The 24,110-nt window shown below is 40.3% G+C and overlaps 1 protein-coding gene across 2 annotated transcripts in view; it reads left to right on the top strand.

Annotated features, from left to right (window-relative positions):
• Positions 1-24,110, top strand: part of nisch (nischarin) — a 189,772-nt gene that overhangs the window by 104,800 nt on the left and 60,862 nt on the right. The window contains exons 14-17 of one of the 2 annotated variants that reach the window (XM_030133491.1): positions 700-821; positions 22,336-22,388; positions 22,698-22,952; positions 23,703-23,998. In XM_030133491.1, the coding sequence (XP_029989351.1) occupies positions 700-821; positions 22,336-22,388; positions 22,698-22,952; positions 23,703-23,998 (726 nt within the window). Of the gene's footprint in view, positions 1-699; positions 822-22,335; positions 22,389-22,697; positions 22,953-23,702; positions 24,014-24,110 lie in introns of both variants that reach the window. The other variant, XM_030133490.1, reaches the window with a different exon arrangement.

The following is a 24,110-nucleotide window of genomic DNA, read 5'->3' as shown; positions in this document are numbered from 1 at the left end:
GTTAGCGGTCCAACTAGCAGGTTCCTTTTACAAGTAGATGGAGTGACAGCGAGGACGGCCAATCACATGTACATTAGCAAAACCAAAGAGCCAATCGGAGAGCAACATTTACATTAGAGGTGGAATTTCTAGCAGAGACCGACTATTAACCCTCTGTGTGCCACAATTATTGACTAAACACTAGGACAGTGGTTGTATTGATAGTGACTACACAGTAGTGGCTGGATATTGGTAGGGACGTGTCCCTAGTGTCCCTACGCCCCTACTTATGTGTGTTTTCTTGTCTGTGTGTGTGGCGGCACTGTCCTGTCTCTTTTTAAGTCTCTTTTTATGCTACTTTCATGCCCTTTTTAAATTGCCCCTTGAGGAGTATGTGTGTATTGAATTGAATTGAATTGAATAACCCCCTTAAACCTTTAACCCCCAAACCCTCTAACCCTAACCCTAACTCCTAAACCTCTGACCCTAACCTTAACCCCCTAACCCTAACTCTTAACCCTGACCCTCTAACCCCCTAACTCTCTAACCCTAATCCTTTGGGTCTGGTTTTGATCCAGCCCTGGGGTTAGTGATGGGTCAGATCATCCATTGGTGCACAGGGGAGTTGTGGACCAGACAAAGAGGTGGAACTCAGACAGGAGCAGAGATCCACAGCGTTGGTGAGCGTCCTAACCCTCATATGTTTCATTTATGTTTCAGATGTGACAAACAGAGAAGAAACGGCAGTTTACCCTAGTGTCCTCCCCCCAGCTGAGGCCCCTCCCCCTGCCCCCACAAGATCTAATACTAATATACATCACTTGTCTGTTGCCCCCACACAGGTAAGACACAGCAGGGACACACCGGGTGGGGGATGGGGGGCGGGTGCACAGCAGGGACACACCGGGTGGGGTGTGTGTTTCATTTAATGATTATATTAATTCTCTCTCAGCAGCAGATGCATCAAAAATTACATTCATTTGGTTCATAATAATTAGGCCCGAGCCGAGTAACGCCGGCACAGGGCCTATTGAGTCTGCATTGGCCGCATTGGGATGAAATCGCCAGTGACGTGGTCGCCTTTCGCCGCTGTCACCACTCTCACTCATATTCACATTCACGGCAGTGAGACCTTTCCGAACATGTACATGTCATGTACACACACCTGCTTGGAATAAATGGGAGTCAATGAGAGATGTCCAGTCGGGATCAGTTATGCATGTGTAAGTGCACGGCATGAGAAACTGAACCCCACGGAGACGTGGGAACCTCAAGAGCTTTCAAATAAAGCCAAATACGTGGTTACCAGGAAAACGGATATATTGTTCTTGCTCAGATTGTTATTATTTATTTATTTATCTATTTTATTTATTTTGTCTTATTTTTCTTTCTCCTGTGCTTTGAGCTCTAATTTGACCCCCTGAACATTTACGAAAACTTACTAAATTTTGCCCAAAATTCAGAAATGTGCAAAATTGAATTTACATATAGGTTTCGTAGATGTCGGTAAAGACATTTTGTGACAGCGCCCCCTTGAAAAGTGGAAATACATTACGCCAACGGGACCATGTCCAATGTAAAGTTTGTTGTAGAGCCACGGAAATCAGTATACAGATTCATTGTCAGGAGACAAAGAAAAAATATTATGGCCACGCCCCTAAACCAACTGGAAGTCGGCCATATTGTATTGAAATTTCCAAAATGCTGAGTCAGCATTTTTGCTGACATGGTATTTTAACCATCTCCTCCTTGGGTGTTTGGCGAAATGAGCTCAAAATTGGTGTACAGTATCTAGAGAAGTGGGGCATCAAAAGTCAGCCAATAGGCCATAAGGTGAACCATGAAAAGTGGCTAGAAAATGATTTTTGTTCCCATGTCTGGGCACTACTTTTTAAATCCATTTTTGTTTAGACTGTACCCTCATGGACTTTGGGTGACAAGTTCTCTGCAATATATCCTGCAGTTTTTTGTCACAAGCCATACATCTATATGAATATAAAATTAAAAAAATGAAAATTCTGTGATGCTAGATTCACTTGTTTTTTTTATCAACATTCATTTTAGCAACACAAAATCTCTCACAAATTGACATTTATACATATACAGGGTGGGGAAGCAAAATTTATAGTTGTTTTTTTCTCAGCAGGCACTACGTCAATTGTTTTGAAACCAAACATATATTGATGTCATAATCATACCTAACACTATTATCCATACCTTTTCAGAAACTTTTGCCCATATGAGTTATCAGCAAAGCAAACGTCAAAGAGTGTGTGATTTGCTGAATACACTCGTCACACCAAAGGAGATTTCAAAAATAGTTGGAGTGTCCATAAAGACTGTTTATAATGTAAAAGAAGAGAATGACTATGAGCAAAACTATTACAAGAAAGTCTGGAAGATACTGTAAAAGAAGAATGGGAGAAGTTGTCACCCGAATATTTGGGGAACACTTGCGCAAGTTTCAGGAAGCGTGTGAAGGCAGTTACTGAGAAAGAAGGAGGACACATAGAATAAAACATTTTCTATTATGTAAATTTTCTTGTGGCAAATAAATTCTCATGACTTTCAATAAACTAATTGGTCATACACTGTCTTTCAATCCCTGCCTCAAAATATTGTAAATTTTGCTTCCCCACCCTGAATATAACATTTAAGACAAGTCTTGATTAATTATTACCATGCAATGTGAATTTAGACCATGAAATCTTGGAAATTTGTGGAAAAAAGCTTCTTCTACTAATTTCACATATTACGCATGGTGAATTTTGCCACACACAAACACACACACACACACACACACACACACACACACACACCTCAATGAAACAGCACTGCTTGACATTTACAGTGTTTACAGTTGCAGGGTTTCTTTTCTTCTTTTAACAATGATGTGTTTGTCATGTAACAATACATGTTTTTTAATAGATCTCGGTCTGTTTTTTTTTTTTTTTTACACAGTACACTGTAAACTTTTATTTTTGTTCAATGCATGCTTTTTTTAGAGGATGTTCTATGGTTCTATAACATGTCTAATCATTACCATCACTGTCAGAAACATCATCCCATGTAGCTATATCTTCTGTTTCCTTCTGAACATTCACACAGTGCTGGCACCTACACAAATCAGTGCAAGACAGTCTTGCTGACGTACAGGAACACCCGTCTGTGTCCCATTTGCCTTGCTTGCAAGTGCAGTGGACGAACTGCAAAACACTTTTGAGGAGCAGGATTTTTAGTCATCCAGGTCACTGTTAACTCCCCATCCTCAATGTGCCATCCACTACCAATGGGTGAGGGTGCACACATAATACCTTTAAGACAATGTGTCATCATTGCTGCTTGGTAGTTTGCCCTTCTGCAGTGTTGGTGTAGAGCATCACATCACATGTTGGAGGCATGGACAGGGCAAACTACCAAGGAGCAATAATGAGACATTGTCAGCAAGACTCTGAGTGACCATCGCTCAGATGGTAGAGCAGGTCGTCCAGAAACCGAAGGGTCAGTGGTTCGAATCCTGCTCTGTCCTAGTCAGTCCATTGTGTTCTTGGGCAAGACACTTCACCCAGTGCCGCTGACACTGGTGTATGAATGTTTGGTGGTGGTGGTTCACAACAATAATAATTTTTTGCGTGATCTGTTCACAGAACAGAAGATCTTGTAGCTGACATTGAAGGTGGTTCATTTCTGAAACACACACACACATACCTAGTTGGACTTTCATAAAGCTGCAAGCAGCATTGTGTGAGAGAGAAAATGAGTTATGATCAGTAATAGTAGTAGTAGTAATAGCAGTAGTAGTAATGTATGTAGTAGCAGTTGAAGAAGTAATAGTAGTAGTAGTAGTAGTGGTAGCAGTAGCAGTAGTAATAGTAGTAATAGCAGTAGCAATAGTAGTAGTAATAATAGTAGTAATAGCAGTAATAGTAGTAGTAATAGAGAATAGAATAAACTTACACACATATATAGTGTTTGCGTGTGAGTGTAAGAGAGATTTTTTTTTTTTTTTTACACACCTGCTGATAACGTCTGTGCCAGTGAAAGATGATCTTTTGTGCGTTTGCCAGACATGGTGATGTATTTATCCACTTTTTTACATATTATGCACAAGGCAAGCAGAACAGGACCAGATGAAACAATACGTAGACCCATCCTGGACTGTAATTTCTTCCTCGGAGTTTCACTTGTTGATCCTGCAGTGCTGCCGGCATCACCTGCTTGCACAGACTCACCTCACTGTGATTACTTGGCATCTGAATTCTCTCTTTTATGTTTCTCTGTGGAATCCAATCGCTTTTTATCAATGAACTGTCTGTAGCATGTTGCATGAAACTTAGCATCTTCTGGAACATTGTCAAAGTCAATAGTGATACAGTGTTTATAAGTTTCAGCTATAGTCCTGCTCTCACCACTCAAACAAAGCCATCGTTCGACACAGTTTCTTAACGTTTCCCATCGTTTGGCTGAAAAATCCTGTATTTTTTTCTTTTTTTTACGGATATGAGGTGCATATAGCATATTTTTGCTTGCTTTTTAAAACTTTTCATTGTATTTTCCTCCTCCAAACTACTGGAAGTTCTCTTCCTGGTCGCAGCCATGTTGGATATTTTGCGCTTTCTTATTGGACCAGCAGGTTGTACATGACTCAAACCTTAGCACACATGATAACAATAACGTTACGCCAATGAAGTAAGTAGTACCGATTCAAACACTGATTTTAAAAAAAATTGCAGGATTGCAATCGGAGAACTTTTGACATTTAGCTCAGGAACAATATATCTTTGTAACTGAGTAAAAAGATTGTAGTGCCCCATATGTCGGAACGGGACGAAACAATACGGCATTCACCTTATGGCCTACAAATTTTTGGGATATGCGTCACCGTTTTTGTGCAAGGAGGTTGCAAACTTTGCAAAGTTTTTTCGGAAATTTGCCTTTACAAAATGTGTTCAGTTCAGTCATACAATCACTGATTTGGCTCAAATTTGAATCAGTATTCAATCTCCCAGGCCTACAGCCATTTATTGGAAGAAATTTTAATTTTGCGCTATAGCGCCCCCTACAAAGTTACCATTACAAAAATTGCTTCAGCTCGGAAATACAAATACCGATTTGGCTCAAATTGGAGTCAGTTGTCAATCTCCCTGGCTTACACCCATTCATCTGAAAAATTTTAAATTTGGCTCCACAGTGCCCCCTACAAATTTAATTTTTTTACTAAAATTGGTTCAGTTTGGAAATACGATCACTTATTTGGCTCAAATTTGAATCAGTTGCCAATCTCCCAGGCCTACGAGGGCCGTTCAATAAGTTCATGGCCTCACCCAGAACAGAACAACACAGACTGATAATTTATATTTTATTTTTCAACATAATCTCCATTTACAGCAATGCACTTGGTCCATCGATGTTCAAGCATCACTATCCCATCACGAAATAATGTAACATCCTGTATTATAACAACCAGTATTTCTGGGTGAGGCCATGAACTTATTGAACAGCCCTCGTACAACCATTTGTCAGAAGACATTGAAATTTCACACAATAGCGCCCCCTACAAATTTGCCTTTACGAAAATTGCAGTTCAGACATATGAACACCGATTTGGCTCAAATTTGATTGAGTGGTACATTTCACAGGCCTACACCCATTCAGTGGAAGAAATTGAATTTTGGCTGCATAGCGCCCCCTACATATTTACTGATCCAATTTTTTTTTTTCAGTTCCAACATACAAACACCGATTTGCCTCAAAATTTACTCAACTGTCAATCTCCCAGGCCTACACCCATTCATCAGAAGACATTAAAATTTGGTGCTAGAGCGCACCTGCTGAGCAATGGAGATACTTGTACTGGACATGCCTGTGGCGAGGGCCTTTCAATGCTGCTTGTGGCTTTAATTACTTTACTACCTACACCTACACCCACCTACATCCTACATCTACACCTGACACCTACACCTACATACACTTGAAACCTACACCCACTTAAACCCACCTACACCTGAAATTTACACATACTTACACCCTCCATCTACACCTATTTACACCTATCTATACCTGACACCTACACCTACTTATCTACACCTGACACCCACATCTTCCTAACATAGGATAAGATAGTTTTATTTGCCATTTGTACACACTCAGGTACATAGGAATTATTATGCAAAGGTCTCTCAGAGTACAGGTATAAAAGATTTAAATATACAATCAAAATAGAAGTCAGAGATATAAGCAGTATAAAAGTATAATAAAAGTGTAAAAGCAGTATAAAACAATTAAAAGACAGTAGCACAGTAACATCTCACAATTATCTAAAAATAATACTATGCACGAATTGCACTTAATGATATTACACATGAGAACATTCCACATTTCTGCTCCTTTTAAAGTGTCTGTGAATTGATGTAGGACAAACTGACAGTATTATCCTCGAGACTGAGCTCATGAAATTGTGTAGTATTTCACACCAGTTCTTATGGCATTTGGTGTGCTATACGTACACATTTTCGTCCTTTCGCATGTTATTCAACGCCATTTGATTGCATGTCAGTTTACGCCAAGATCTCCGGTTCACATAATCCTAACTGTAACCCTAACCCTCAGTGCGTGGTATGTGACGCGGCGTCAACACACATGCAGAAAGCTTGGAATGCATACAGATAACACGCCAATTAATGCAAATTAAAAGTGTGTATATTTTCACAAATCATGATATCACATTATCCTCCTGACATCAGTCTGACTGTGGAAGGGATGAGGATATTATGGAACCGTGTTCTATGGGTGATGATATTGTCTGTTGGCCTGTCTGTCTGTGTCTGTGTGCCTGTCTCTCTGTGTCTGTCTGTCTGTCTGAGGTTGTATGACCTGTGTGTGTGTGTGTGTGTGTGTGTGTGTGTGTGTGTGTGTGTGTGTGTGTGTGTGTGTGTGAGAGAGAGAGAGAGAGAGAGTGTGCATGTTCTGGGTGATGTGTGTCTCTGATGATGCTGTTTGCCTTTTTCCGTCTGTGTTGTGTGTACATAGTGTCTATAGATGGAGGTTTTGCTCTTATGATCTTCTCTACTGTCTTTATGGTTTTCCTCTCTTCCTGGTGGTGTTTCCATACCAGGAGGATTTTCCTCTCTTCCTGGTGGTGTTTCCATACCAGGCAGTGATGCTGTTTGTGAGGATGCTCTCAATCAGTCCTTTATATACTAATGTGAGGAGACGGAGGCTCAGGCCAGGTTTCCTAAACAGTCTAATGAAGTGAAGCCTTTGTTGGTCCTTTTTCACCGTGGCAGTTGTGGTAACAGTCCAGCTCAGGTTCTCCTCCACCCGAAGGCCAAGGAACCTATGCTAGTCCACTCTGTCCTACTCCATCCCCAGATGTTCGTGGGGGGTGGGGGTGCACCGATACCACTTTTATCCATACCAAGAACAAGTACTTAATTTGATTACTTGCCGATACTGAGTACAGATATGAGTACTTAATAATACCATTACAGTTCTTACTTACTTTTGAAAATGTGTTTTCTTGTCATTGTCATTAGTCTGACTGTAACAAAGTGCTGCTTCTGACTTTTAATGCGTTGGAATGACCATTTCTCAGTCAATCCACCAGGAGGTGCTGCTCTTAATTAATTAGGTTTTTTGAGAAGAAGAAGAAAGTTAATCAATCAATCAGTCAATCAAATTTTATTTATATAGCACCAAATCATAACGAATGTTGTCTCATGACACTTTACATATCGAATTGGTCGAAACCAGACTTAAGCCAGGGGTGTCAAATTCATTTTGGTTCAGGGGCCATATTTAGCCCAATTTGATCTCAAGCGGGCCAGACCAGAAAAATAATGACTTAATTACCTATAAATAATGACAAATCCAAGTTTTTCATTTTGTTTTAGTACAAAAAACCCCAATTAAATTAAGAAAATATTTACATTCTACAAAAAAGGTGTGAATAACCTGAAAAAAAAAAACAAAAATTAGGGCAATTTTAACATTATGCCCCGACTTTTTATTTATACATGTGCATTACACACAATGTTACATAAACATTTGGTAACAGGCAGAATATTGTTAAAATTTTGGAGTTTGGAACTAAAATTTGAATAATTTCTACAATATTCCATCTCTTATTATTAACACAACTACAGTGGATCCATAAATGCACAAAACATTTAGTTACAGGCAGAATATTGTTCAAATTGCACATTTCGGGTTGTTCATCTTTGTTTTTATATATGTATTTATTTGCATTTTATTGTGAAAGAATAGTTTTGTAAATGTAAATATTTTCACGGTGTAATGTTATTTTTTTCACTTTAATTTTTTCCACATAATTTTTCACAAAGAAAATTTGTAGTTGTCATCATTTATGGGTTATTGTGTTGTTATTTTTTTACTGTAGATCACATTGGTCTGTATGCGGAACCTGAACCTAAATGATTTTTTACAACCTTGAGTTTTCAGGTTCATTTTTGCACTTTCATCCCGTGAGCCGGAATGGAACCTTTGGCCGGCCAGATTTGGCCCCTGGGCCGCATGTTTGACACCTGTTGCTCTAAGCCAATTTACAGAAACCCAACAGAATCCTCCAGGAGCAAACACTTGTGACTGGTGACAGTGGCGAGGAAACACTTCTTTTTAACAGGTAGAAACCTGGAGCAGGCCATGACTCCTGGAGGATGGCTGTCTGCCTTGACCAGTTGGGGTTAGAGACAGAGGGTAAAGGAGGAGAAAAAGAGAAAACGATAGAGATAGAGAGAGACTGGGGAAGAAGGGGGGAAGTAGGGGGAGACACATGGATGCAGTTGATGGACAGATATCTGAACTAGAACTGTCAAAAGTAGATCTGCTGGTGTTGGTATAATTACTAAAAACCAGAACAAAGGACCATGACTGTTAACAGTGGATTTGCTACTACTACAACAGTTAGTACAAATAATAGAATCCTCTACCATCTATAGAACTATGTAATAAACACTATCATAACTATATGAATAAGTGAGTGATGACGATGAAGGCAGGAGAGAGGCAGGACCACAGAAGCAGGTCCAGAGATGATCCACAGAAAACCTGTGATGATCCTGGGAAAACCTGTGAGGTGATAAAGCACATAGAAAGTCATGTCAGTAACATGTATTCACTGGGGCGTAAATAGAAAAGAAAATTAGGAGAGAAAAGGTCAGGGAGAAGGAGGAGCAGAGAGGTCAGAGAGGAGGACAAGCAGAGAAGAGCTCAGTGTATCCAGGTGAGTCTCCCAGCAGTCTAAGCCTATAGCAGCATATCTAAGAGCAGCCTGAGCCACTCTATAGGACTGATCAAAAAGGAATGTTTTTAACCTACTGTTAAACATAGAGAGGGTGTCTGCCTCCCGGACTGAGGCAGGGAGGTGGTTCCACAATCATGGAGCTTGATAGTATGCAACTAAAAGTTCTTTCAAATAAGTAGGTGCCTGGCCATGAAGGGCTTTGTAAGTGAAGAGGAGTATTTTAAAGTCTATCCTAGCTTTTTCAGGGAGCCAGTGCAGAGAAGCCAACACAGAAGAAATATGGTCTCTGATACTGGTTCTAGTCAGTACATGGGCAGCAGCATTTTGGATTAGCTGAAGGGTTTTTAAGGACTTTTTGGGACTGCCTGAGAAAAGTGAGTTAAAATAATCTAGTCTGGATGTAATAAAAGCATGGACTAATTTTCATTCTGTGTTAAAATATGCCTAATTTTAGTAATATTACGCAGATGAAAGAAAGCAATTCTAGAAATCTGTTTTATGTGAGAGTTAAGTGATAGATCCTGATCGAAAATAATGCCTAGATTGCTCACAGTGGTTTTGGGATCCAGGGTAACACCATCCATGGTGACAACTTTGCTGGACATTGCATCCCTAACAGTTTTTGGGCCAAACACAACGACTTCAGTTTTGTTTGAGTTTGAAAGTTGTTGGTCATCCAATCTTTAATATCTTTAACTTTACCAATCAGCTAACCTGTAGTTTGGTTAGCTGATTGGCTTCATCAGGTTTGATAGATAAATATAATTGGGTGTCATCAGCATAGCAATGAAAGTTGATGGAATGTTTTCTTATTAAGTTACCTAAAGGAAGCATGTGTAGGATAAACAGTATTGTTCCAAGAACCAAGCCTTGAGGTACTCCATAACTAACTGTAGTGGACTGAGAGGATTCATTATTAATGTTAAAGTGAGAACAATCTGTTAGATAGGATTTGAACCACATTAATGCTGATCCTTTGATACCAATTGATTGTTCCAATCGTTGCAGAGGGATGTGATGGTCGACAGTGTTGAAAACCGCACTAAGGTCTAATAAAACCAGCTTTGAAACCAGACCCTTACCTGATGCGGGTAGAAGGTCATTGATGATAACTTTGACCAGTGCTGTTTCTGTACTATGATGTTCCCTAAAACCTGACTGGAAGTTCTCAAACTGTTGGCTTGAAGGAAATCACATAACTGATTGGCTACCATTTTCTCCAGAATCTTAGATATGAATGACAGGTTCAATATGGGTCTATAGTTAGCTAAAACTGCAGGGTCGAGGTTGGGTTTCTTAAGAAGAGGTTTGATTACAGCTACTTTAAAGGACTGTGGTACATAGCCTGTTGATAATGACAGGTTAATCATATCAAGGAGGTGGCTGCTAAGTAAAGGTAAAGCATCTTTGATGAGCTTTGTTGGAACTGGGTCTAAGAGACAGGTGGACGATTTAGATGAAGAGACTATCAAAGTTAGCTGACTGATCTCTACAGGAAAACAGCAATCCATAAAACGAGATGGCTCAATAGTCAACTCTGTGGTTTCTGGGTCTGAAGGATTTAAGGGTGGACTATAATTTGTAGAGGATAAGAGACCATTAATTTGATCTCTGATGAGCAAGATCTTATTATTGAAGAAGTTCATAAAATCATTGCTATGGAGGGTAGCAGGAATACTAGGCTCATATGCACTATGGTTCTTTGTCAGTCTGGCTACAGTACTGAACAGACAACTGGGATTGTTCTTATTTTCCTCTATTAATGATGAATAATAGGCTGCTCTAGCAGAACGAAGTGCCTTCCTGTATTTATTTAGACTGTCCCGCCAGGCTGAAAGGTGTTCTGTTAATTTAGTAGAACGCCATTTTCCATCGAGTTTTTGGATATGCTGCTTTAATTGGCGAGTATGGGAACTGAACCAGGGAGCACGCTTCCCTTGTTTTATAATCTTATTTTTTAGCAGAGTGATTAGATCTAATATTTTTCGCAGAGAGTCTTCAGTATTATCAACAAACTCATCAATTTGAGATGGATTAAAATTGAGTGAATTGGGGGAAGTATCCGCTGTGTAATTCAGAAGGTCAGTTATAAACATGGTGACGACAGAAGAGGAAACACTAATGTTGATGCCAATGTTCATACTGTTATTGATGCGGGTAGTTGTCATAAATGTGTCAGTAGTTTTTCACTAACTCACACAGTCGCTCTTTCAAAAAGATCTGCTACCTCCATGGTACCTGGTGGTCCTGCTTCTCCGTCTGGGTACGCACAGAGCCTTATAAAATGATGATCTTTATATGGCTCTGGGTATGCATCTGCAGGCTCCCAGAAAACGGACAAAATTACGTACAGAATGTATACAGAGAATGAACAATACACTCCATCCGTATCCGTCTGTCTTTAATGTAACTTGCAGTCAGTGTTACTTTTGTCACCGTATTTTGAAAAATCTCCACACTGCTGATATTACTCCTCAGCCGGATACAGTACCTGCTACACTATGAGATGAATGTCACACTGCCATCAAGTGGTATTGGTGTGTTTGTATCTGAGCACTTTTATGAGTATGAGTATGCTTCCGGCTTCTGGAGAGTGCAGACGCTTTTTAGGCCCGAGCCGAGTAAAGCCGGCGCAGGGCCTATTGAGTCTGCAGTGGGCGCATGGGGACGAAATCGCCAATGACGCGGTTGCCTTTCTCCACTGTCGCCACTCTCACACATATTCACATTCACGGCACTGAGACCTTTCCGAAGATGTACATGACATGTGCACAAGTTGCATATTTACACCTGCTCAGAATGAATGGGACTCAATGGGACACGCCCACTCGGGGTCAGTCATGTGGGTGTAAGCGCACAACACATGACATCTGACCCCCCAGACATGTGGGGGACCTCGAGAGCTTTCACATAAGGCCAAATATGTGGTTGCCATAGAAACGGCTATATTGTTCTTGCTCAGATTCTTATTATTTTTTCTTTAATTTTTTTTTTTTTTAGGCCCGAGCCGAGTAAAGCTGGCACAGGGCCTATTGAGTCTGCAGTGGGCGCATGGGGACAAAATCGCCAGTGACGCGGTCGCCTTTCGCCACTGTCGCCACTCTCATGCATATTCACATTCATGGCACTGAGACAGACGTGGGGTAGCTCGAGAGCTTTCAAATAAGGCCAAATATGTGGTTGCCACAGAAACGGCTATATTGTTCTTGCTCAGATTCTTTTTTTCTCCTGCTCTTTGAGCTCAATTTTGACCCTCTGAACATTTACGAAAACTCACCAAATTTTGCCTAAAATCCAGAAGTGAGAGAAATTGAATTTACATATAGGTTTCGTAGAGGTCGGTAAAGAAATGTTGAGGCAGCGCCCCCTTGAAAAGTGGAAATGCATTGTGCCAGTGGGAGCTCGTCCAACATAAAGTTTGTCGTAGAGCCACGAAAATCGGTACACAGATTCATCATGAGGAGACAAACAAAAATATTATGATGGCCACGCCCCTAAACTAACCCTTAGTCGGCCATATTGGATTGAAATTTCCAAAATGCTGAGTCAGCGTTTTCGCTGACGTATTTTAAGTATCTCCTACTAAGCCGTTTGGCCGAATGAGCTCAAAATTGGTGTACAGTATCTAGAGAAGTGGGACATCAAAAGTTATCCGAATTTTTTGAATCAGTGTCACCGTTTTTGTGCGACGAGGTTACAAACTTTGCGAAGTTTTTTCGAAAATTTTCCATCACAAAAATTTCTTCAGCTCAGACATACAAACACCGATTTGGCTGAAATTTGTCTCAGACGTCTATCTCCCAGGCCTACACCCATTTATTGAAAGAAATTGAAATTTCGCACTATAGCGCTCCCTACAATTTTACCTTTACGAAAATTACTTCACGTTAGACATACAGATTCATCATGAGGAGACTTTGATTTTTCTTTCTCCTGCGCTTTGAGCTCAATTTTGACCCCCTGAACATTTACAAAAACTCACCAAAGTTTGCCCAAAATTCAGAAATGTGCAAAATTTAATTTACATATAGGTTTCGTAGATGTCGGTAAAGAAATGTTGCAGCAGTGCCCCCTTGAAAAGTGGAAATGCATTACGTCAATGGGAGCATGTGCAACATAAAGTTTTTTGTAGAGCCACGAAAATTGGTACACAGATTCATCATGAGGAGAAAAACTAAAAATATTATTGTGGCCACGCCCCTAAACCAACCGGAAGTCGGCCATATAGGATTGAAATTTCCAAAATGCTGAGTCAACGTTTTCGCTGACATCATATTTTCACTATCTCCTCCTTGGCCGTTTGGCCAAATGAGCTCAAAATCGGTGTACATTATCTAGAGAAGTGGGTCATCAAAAGTTAGCCGAATTTTTGGGATTGGTGTCACCGTTTTTGTGTGACAACGTTGCAAATTTTGCAGAGTTTTTTCAGAAATTTGCCTTGACAAATCTTGCTTCAGTTTGGTCATACAATCACCGATTTGGCTCAAATTTGACTCAGACGTCTATCTCCCAGGTCTTCAGCCATTTATTTAAAGAAATTGAAATTTCGCACTATAGCGCCCCCTACAAATGTACATTTACAAAAAGGACTTCAGTTTGGACACACGAACACCGATTTGGCTCAAATTTGACTCAGACATCTGTCTCCCAGGCCTACACCGATTTGTCAAAAGAAACTGAAATTTTGCGCTACAGCGCCCCCTACAAATTTTATTTTTTTTTTATTAAAATAGCTTCAGTTAAGACATACGAACACCAATGTTGCTCAAATTTGACTCAGACGTCTATCTCTCAGGCCTACACCCATTTATCAGAAAAATTTGAAAATTTGGAGCGATAGCGCCCCCTACAATTTTTCCTTTACGAAAAGTACTTCACTTCAGACATACGAACACCAATTTGGCTCAAATTTGAATCAGTGTTCAATCTCCCAGGCCTACACCCATTTATCAAAAGAAATTGCCATTTCACTCAATAGCGCCCCCTACAAATTTACCTTCACGAAAATTGCATTAATTTGGACATGCGAACACCGATTTGGCTCAAATTTGACTCAGTGGTACATCTCCAAGGCCTACACCCATTCAACAGAAGAAATTTAATTTTGGCTGCATAGCGCCCCCTACAGATTTACTTATACAAAAATTGCATCGGTTTGGACATACGAACAAAGATCTGGCTCAAATTTGAGTCACTTGTCAATCTCCCAGGCCTACACCCACTCATCAGAAGTTATTGAAATTTGGTGCTAGAGCACCACCTGCTGAACAATGGACATACTTCTACTGGACATGCCCGTGGCGAGGGCCTTTAGATGCCGCTTGCGGCTTTAATTTAATTTATTTTTCTTCTCCTGCTCTTTGAGCTCAAATTTGACCCCCTGAACATTTACGAAAACTCACCAAATTTTGCCCAAAATTCAGAAGTGCAAGAAATTGAATTTACAAATAGGTTTCGTAGATGTCGGTAAAGAAATGTTGCCGCAGCGCCCCCTTGAAAAGTGGAAATGCATTACGCCAATGGGAGCACGTCCAATGTAAAGTTTTTTGTAGAGCCACGAAAATCGGTACACAGATTCATCATGAGGAGACAAACAAAAAATATTATTATGGCCATGCCCCAAAACCAACCCTTAGTCGGCCATATTGGATTGAAATTTCCAAAATGCTGAGTCAGCGTTTTCGCTGACGTCGTATTTTAACTATGTCCTCCTTGGCCGTTTGGCCAAATGAGCTCAAAATCGGTGTACAGTATCTAGAGAAGTGGGGCATAAAAAGTTAGCCGAATTTTTTGGATTGGTGTCACCGTTGTTGTGTGACGACATCGCAAACTTTGCAAAGTTTCTTCATGAATTTACCATTTCAAAAATTGCGTCAGCTCAGACATATGAACACCGATTTGGCTCAAATTTGACTCTGACGTCCATCTCCCAGGCCTACACCCATTTATTAAAAGAAATTGAAATTTCGCACTATAGCGCCCCCTACAAATGTACATTTACAAAATTGACATCCGTTCGGACATACGAACACCGATTTGGCTCAAATTTAACTCAGACATCTGTCTCCCAGGCCTACAGCTATTTGTCAAAAGAAACTGAAATTTCGCACTACAGCGCCCCCTACAAGTTTTTTTTTAAATTTTTTTTATTAAAATTGCTTCAGCTCAGGTGTACGAACCCCAATTTGGCTCAAATTTGACTCAGACATCTATCTCTCAGGCCTACACCCATATATCAGAAAAATTTGAAATTTGGAGAAATAGCGCCCCCTACAATTTTACCTTTACAAAAATTACTTTACTTCAGACATACGAACACCAATTTGGCTCAAATTTGAAGCAGTTTTCAATCTCCCAGGCTTACACCCATTCATCAAAAGAAATTGCCATTTCGCTCAATAGCGCCCCCTAGAAATTTATCTTCACGAAAATTGCATCAGTTAAGACATATGAACACCGATTTGGCTCAAATTTGACTTAGTGGTATATCTCGCAGGCCTACACCCATTCAATGGAACAAATTGAATTTTGGCTCCATAGCGCCTCCTACAGATTTATTTATACAAAAATTTGTTCATTACGGACATACGAACACTGATTTGTCTCAAATTTGAGTCAATTTTCAATCTCCCAGGCCTACACCCATTCATCAGAAGACACAAAATTTGGGGCTAGAGCGCCACCTGCTGAACGATGGACATACTTCTACTGGACGTGCCCGTGGTGAGGGCCTTTAGATGCCGCTTGCGGCTTTAATTAGGCCCGAGCCGAGTAAAGCCGGCGCAGGGCCTATTGAGTCTGCAGTGGGCGCATGGGGACGAAATCGCCGGTGACGCGGTCGCCTTTCGCCACTGTCGCCACTCTCACACACATTCACATTCACCGCACTGAGACCTTTCCGACGATGTACATGACATGTGCACAAGTCGCATATTTACACCTGCTCAGAATGAATGGGAGTCAATGGGACACGCCCACTCGGGGTCAGTCACATGTGTGTAAGTGCACGACACGTGACATCTGACCCCACAGACATGTGGGGGACCTCGAGAGCTTTCACATAAGGCCAAATATGTGGTTGCCATAGAAACGGCTATATTGTTCTTGCTCAGATTCTTATTATTTTTCTTTACTTATTTTTTATTATTTTTTTTTTATTTTTCTTCTCCTGCTCTTTGAGCTCAAATTTGACCCCCTGAACATTTACGAAAACTCACCAAATTTTGCCTAAAATTCAGAAGTGCGAGAAATTTAATTTACATATAGGTTTTGTAGATGTCGGTGAAGAAATGTTACCGCAGCGCCCCCTTGAAAAGTGGAAATGCATTACGCCAATGGGAGCATGTCCAACGTAAAGTTTGTTGTAGAGCCATGAAAATCGGTACACAGATTCATCATGAGGAGACAAACAAAAAATATTATTATGGCCACGCCCCTAAACCAACCCTTAGTCGGCCATATTGGATTGAAATTTCCAAAATGCTGAGTCAGCGTTTTTGCTGAACTTGTATTTTAACTATCTCCTACTAAGCCGTTTGGCCGAATGAGCTCAAAATCAGTGTACAGTATCTACAGACGTGGGGCATCAAAAGTTAGCCGAATTTTTTGAATCGGCATCACCGTTTCTGTGTGACGCAAGGTTATTATCGTTAACGAAAACGAACGAAATGACGAAAACTAAAATTGAAAAAACATTTTCGTTAACTGAAATAAATAAAAACTCTAATTAAAAGAAAAAAACGATAACAAACTGAAACTGTATTGTGAGCTTACAAAACTAACTAAAACGTATAAAAATTATGGATACAATTCCCTTCGTTTTCGTTTCTGTCAATGTCGGATTGATATGAAATTAATTTATTTCGCTCCAGCAGTTTGAGCTGGTGTCACCATACGACACTACACAGTCTGTCATGTCTGTTCACTGGTGGTTTCCAGTCGTCTTCTGGTCCCCACTCTACCTGGAACATACAGACTAAAGCTGGGACACAGCAGCACAGTCCTGTCTGGGGTTTACTTTAGTGATACATGGGTCGGGTTTTTTTTTTTTTTTTTTTTTCTTTTTTTTTTTTTTTTGGCGTACCGTGTGTGCGCGCGTGAGTGACAGACAGAGCTGAGCTAAAGTACAGAGTCAAACAGGACTAGCATCCAGGTTAAAACTGGAGAGTTTATCACCATGAAAAGGCCTCCCAAGCCCTGAACTGCACAGTTTAGAAGAGGAGAAAAGAGGAGGATGAAAACTAATCCAATTACAGAGGTATGGAACCTGTTAGAATGTTAAAAAACGTTTGATGTTACTAGCAACAGCTAGCTGAACTGAACTGAAGCAAAGTTGGCTAATAATGGAACTGGAGATGATTAAGATATGAGAGATCTGCTAAGGTGTGGTTTACTGATGAGGAACTGGGTTATATATGTTTATAAGTGGTTTGTATATGTTTCTGTCTGCTTTAACTGCTGGTTAGCTGGTTTATAATAGGTTCCTATCTGCTTTAACTGCTGGTTTATAATATGTTCCTATCTGCTTTAACTGCTGGTTAGCTGGTTTATATATGTTTCTATCTGCTTTAACTGCTGGTTAGCTGGTTTATAATATGTTCCTATCTGCTTTAACTGCTGGTTAGCTGGTTTATATATGTTTCTATCTGCTTTAACTGCTGGTTAGCTGGTTTATAATATGTTCCTATCTGCTTTAACTGCTGGTTAGCTGGTTTATATATGTTTCTATCTGCTTTAACTGCTGGTTAGCTGGTTTATAATATGTTCCTATCTGCTTTAACTGCTGGTTAGCTGGTTTATATATGTTTCTATCTGCTTTAACTGCTGGTTAGCTGGTTTATAATATGTTCCTATCTGCTTTAACTGCTGGTTAGCTGGTTTATATATGTTTCTATCTGCTTTAACTGCTGGCTGCTTTGTGCATCTCCTGTCATGCTTTGCACATCTTCGCATTGTTTCACGTAAGTGACGTTGTGTATGGATTGCACCCCACCTCAACCTGCTATAGGGAATTTATACATTGTACGGTACATTGTGTCTCTGCTCAGTCCATGAGCCGCCCTAACCCGACCCCCAAATAAAGTGTCCAGGGTAACCCATATCCACGCCTCACTAATTTCTTTGAATAGGATGATGAGGAAGATAAAATATATAAAATAACTAAAACTAATACTAAAACTAAACTAAACTAAACTAAAACTAAGCATTCAGAAAAAAACGATAACTAATAAAAACTAACAAACCTGCTCTAAAAACTAATTAAAACTAACTGAATAAGAGAAAAAAAGTCAAAACTAATTAAAACTAAACTATAATTAAAAATCCAAAACTATTATAACCTTGGTGTGACGAGGTTGCAAACTTTGCAAAGTTTTTTCGAAAATTTACCATCACAAAAATTGCTTCAGCTCAGACATACAAACACCCATTTGGCTGAAATTTGACTCAGACGTCCATCTCCCAGGCCTACACCCATTTATTAAAAGAAATTGAAATTTCGCACTATAGCGCCCCCTACAAATGTACATTTACAAAAATGACATCAGTTCGGACATATGAACACCGATGTGGCTCAAATTATACTCAGACATCTTTCTGAGAGGCCTACACCTATTTGTCAAAAGAAACTGAATTGATATATTGAATTGATATTTTTCAATAAAATTGCTTCAGTTCGGACATACGAACTCCAATTTGACTCAAATTTGACTCAGACGTCTATCTTCCAGGCCTACACCCATTTATCAGAAAAATTTTAAATTCAGCACCATAGCGCCCCCTACAATGTTACCTTCACGAAAATTACTTCACGTTAGACATGCGAACACCAATTTGGCTCAAATTTTAATCAGTTGTCAATCTCCCAGGCCTACACCCATTTATCAAAAGAAATTGCCACTTCGCTCAGTAGCGCCCCCTACAAATTTACCTTCACGAAAATTGCATCAGTTCAGACATACGAACACCGATTTGGCTCAAATTTGACTTAGTGGTACATCTCACAGGCCTACACCCATTCAATGGAACAAATTGAATTTTGGCTCATAGCGCCCCCTACAGATTTATTTATACATAATTTTATTCAGTTCGGACATACGAACACTGATTTGTCTCAAATCAATTGTCAATGTCCCAGGCCTACACCCATTCATTAGAAGACACAAAATTTGGGGCTAGAGCGCCACCTGCTGAACGATGAGCATACTTCCACTGGACGTGCCCTTGGCGAGGGCCTTTAGATGCCGCTTGCGGCTTTAATTTTGTTTTTAATCCTGCTGCTTTTATTTTTGGACTTTAATCCTGCTGCTTTTATTTTTGGACAAACTTTTTACCCATTATTTTAAACAGTTTTAAGTGGACCTACTAATACTTTACTCAGTAGGCAAGATGCCTTCCCTTTCAATGGAAGACTACAACACACTTCTACAGAAGATTACTGCACTGGAAACCAAAATTCTCAGGTTCGAAGTGAACATGGAGGTAAATGGACTGTGTGGAAATGATAGTACATTACCATTTAATTATAATTTTAACAATGGACAAGAGAGCATTCTAACACACAGCTAACTAGCACCAAGAAGACCGTTGAGCACCAGGCGGGCTGTTTGACCAGTATCAGTCCTCCCTGGATCTTTCTTGGAGCAAGGCCCAAGAACAATTCTCTTCCCTGTGATATTGAAAGATGTGTAACAGACAGGATCCAGCGGCCAGAAATCTGTGATGCTGCAGGCTAGCTGGCGTTATCCTCCTCCTCAACACCTGTGCAGAGAAAGGCACAGCCGTGGGTAACAGCTAGAGGGAAGACAAGCAAACCCGCTCCCAAACAACCACATGTCCAGGTTCAAAACATTTGCTCCACTACTGCAGGACCCTGGATCTCCATCTGATGACCTGGATAACCCCTCGATCTCGCAGAGAAGGGTAAGGTCTGAAAGTAAATCAGAAAACCAAAAGCTACAGGGAAAGCTAATGACTGGACCTCATACTCTGATTGTGGGTGACTCTGAATGCGGAAACGCTGCGAATGTTGTCAACCAGTCAGCGTTCTCCAACACACAGCCCCACCCCTAAGAATTCCTGGTAATCTGAAAAGTACTATCTCCCCACCAGGAACTTCTTTGGGGAAAGTACGGGGCCGGGGGAAAGTTATTTACCCGGGTAGTTTTTGGTGCAAATGCACTGGGGTTTTTCAAAGTTCAGGGTAATGCTCAAAGTTTGTGCAGAAGTTCCTGCGGTGGAAAAGGGCCTATAGTCTACTTTATGTTGAAAATGTAATGCTCAAATATGCAATTCTATCATTCAAAATAATATCTATGGATGGTCAGTACCGGCGAAGATGCCTCTACTGCCAACTGTACATATTGTACAGTTCGTTCATTGTCTATAGTTCTCGACACACCTATACAAAATGTCTGTGTGAATGGACCTTTCTATAGATCTTTTTCCAAACTTATACAAACAGGCTGTTAGTGAGTTACAGGCAAATGGATGTTCATCTTTGATATTAAATGTCTATAAATGTATTTAAAAAGTATTTCTTTGCCAGGAAAATGTACTGTGTACAGTTTAAAGACATCTATTATACAGGGTGTCCCAAAAAAATTATACGCACTTTAAATAATTGTAAAGTAGGTGTTTATTAAAATTCATTTAATTTTCAAAATGTAATAGAATTTACAAACATCATTTTATTGTTTTGTCACTACCTGTTCTCAAATTGACGTCCATTCTGGTCCAGACACTGAAAGTCTAGTGGTGTGAGGTCTGGTGAACTTGCCAAACAGGTGGATTGGACGGAGGGGTTTCATTGAATACCCTCCGTGTTCACCAGACCTCACACCACTAGACTTTTTTTTATGGGGATACCTAAAAGACAAAGTCTACGCTATGATTACTGCAACACTCACTGAATTGAGAGTAGCCATTGAACGTGAATGCATGCACATACCAAGGGAATTGTTTGGTGATGTGTGCAATTCCGTTGCTTGGCATTGTCAGCAGTGTCTGGACCAGAACGGACATCAGTTTGAGAACAGGCGGCGACAAAACAATAAAATGATGTTTATAAATTCTTTTACATTTGGAAAATTAAATGAATTTTGATAAACACCTACTTCACAATTATTTCAAGTGTGTATACATTTTTTTGGGACACCCTGTATATATCCAGTGTTTCCTGTAGAACTGATCTGTTGGTGTGGCGGTGTGTAATCCGGAGAAGGGGTGTGTGTGTGCATGCGTGTGTTTTTTGGTTGGTCTGGTGTGGGTGTGTGTGTGGGGGTGGGCTTGGCCAGTTTCCATACTACTTATAATACTATGGGGGTACAGGGCAGTGCAGACCGTGCCCCTGCAGAAGAGAAAGTGAAACTTAACGCTCATTTACCTTTTCCCTACCCCCTGAAACAAACTTTCATTTGGGGGGGCAGGATGTTTTTCCTGACCTATTATATATTATACATATGTATAAGTCTAATGCGACGGTGATGATTTTTTTGTATGTAATGTATGGTGTGACGGTAAGGATACCACTGGAAACGCTGATATCTATGCAGAGCTGTATAACCCACCATGTCCTCCACATACAGGTCTGTCACGTTACTTGTACAGCATCTTAGTACAACTCCTAAACATGACCCCACAGATCAACACATTTACACATGGAAATATCAGGAGGTTTCTCCATCCCACTTTACCGTGATGATGGCCAACCATCAGTCATGTTTCAAAAGCTTTGTCAGGAATATGTCAAAGCATACATAATACTGGACCTGTTGCTGTGTTGGTGTTTACACAGACATTTCCTTCTAGATTGAACACTACGACAGTCTTTTCAGTCACCTGTTTGACTGACCTAATGTTTGAAGCCTGTGGACCATATGGGTATTGGTCTGTAAATCTGTTAAGGTCTTCTTCACACAGTGGTTTTGTGACCACTGTGTTTCTGTCCCTTTTGGTAACTTGTTGACTTGTTAAATTGATCCTTTTTTCAGTTGAGGTTTATCAATACAATCAGATGTGTTTTACCTGGACATGAAATGTATATGAACCTATTCCATGTGAAACAGTAGCTGAGTCTAATCCTTCACCTTCTGCAGATTCAGCATTGTGATGAACACACACAGCGAGCAGCGCCAACACCATCTATCTGGTCAGTACTCCAAAGCATGCTCCTATAATAATAATAGTAATAATAATAATAATAATAATAATAATAATAATAATACTTTTAAATGATTATTATTATTATTATTGATAAATGATAATTATTATTACAAAATGATTTTTTTTTTTTATAACATACGCTCTTTCTATCTATAACATGAAGATGCTTGACATGAAACAGTTTTTATTTTTTTATTTAAAATGTTTTTATTTTTCCAACCTGGCAGGAATACACTTGTGAACATTCATGATGAAACTGTGAAGTTGATGTAACTTTCTGTTTCTGTGCTGTCAGCGGCATCTGCTCATCTTCCTCATCCAAACCAGCTGATACCAGATGCTCCCTCTGCAGCGCCCCCTACTGTCCTCTACTTTCACAGCTCCTCCTCTCCCTATCCTTTTCCAACAAAGACTTCATTTCCCAGCTGTCCTGGCTTCTCAGATGTACACTAATGGAGAGGAAGAACATGGAGGAGGAGGAAAGAGAGAAAAAGAGATGTGACACCCAACATACTGACCTCCCCCCAGAGGAGGCGGAGACATGTCCCAGGTCACGACCTCACCTTTTTACCCTTGGCCCTTGCTGCAGGGTATTGTCATCAGTTCATTGTCCGTCTGTCCATCCATGTGTACAAAAACTTTGGCATGCACCAGTAGTTCTCAGTGGGGGGGACTGAAGGCAGTGGGTGGGCATTTTATGTTATTCACCTTTTACACTCATCAGGAGGTTTTATTTTCCATTTAGTTTGTTTCTGTTTTGAGTTTTCACACCTACTATGTTCATCAGTTTATAGGAGTTTATTATAAAACATATATTTGAATCTGTGATCTCACTCTATTAAATGTTAGTTTCTGAGGCTTGTGTGATGTAAGCAACAACCTAAAGGGTTCCCTTTGGGGAACATGGAAAACATAGTTTTATTATCAACTAAGGGTTTTATTATCAACTAAGGATTAGTATCAGATTTAGAAGGTTTGAATGAAACAGAAGAGTGGAAGCTGATTACAGCAGAACAAGAGGGTTCTACCACGGTCATTTTCTGACCCATGTTCTGATCCGTGTTCTGATCCTTGTTCTTACCCATGTTCTGACCCATGTTCTGACCCATATTCTGATTCCGTGTTCTGACCCGTGTTCTGATCTGTGTTCTGATCCATTTTCTCACCCGTGTTCTGATCCGTGTTCTTACCCACGTTTTGACCCATGTTCTGATCCATGTTCTTATCTGCGTTCTGGTCCGTGTTCTGACCCATGTTCTGATCCGTGTTCTGACCCGTATTCTGATCCATGTTGTTCCAGTCCAGGGTCCAGGGATGGGTACTTTGAGATGGACCTGGGTGACTCTGTGGAGGAGCCTCTTTGCTCCTCCTCCACTTCGCCCTCTGATCATCCTGCAGAGGAACATCCAGGCCCCCAGGGAGCGCTGCATGAGGAGGCGGAGGACCCAGATGTGCACATCAGCAGCATTCTGTGGTGTTACTGTGTGCAGGTGGATGAAGAAGTGGAGCAGAGGAAGGCCTGTCTGGTGCTGACAGACCAGTGGCTGGGACTCCTTTATCTGTCACATGAAGTCACATGGACCATTCAGCAGGCAGATAAATGGAAGCAAGGTTGGTGCAAAAGTAGCTTTATTATTACTTTGGAAATAAGTAAAATTGATAAGAAAATCCAAAGACCTGCACTAATAGGTCAGTTGGTTAATCTAAA

This window comes from Sphaeramia orbicularis, chromosome 5 (genome assembly GCF_902148855.1).
Source record: "Sphaeramia orbicularis chromosome 5, fSphaOr1.1, whole genome shotgun sequence".
NCBI lineage: Eukaryota > Metazoa > Chordata > Actinopteri > Kurtiformes > Apogonidae > Sphaeramia > Sphaeramia orbicularis.
This window is presented reverse-complemented; position numbering and strand designations above follow the sequence as displayed.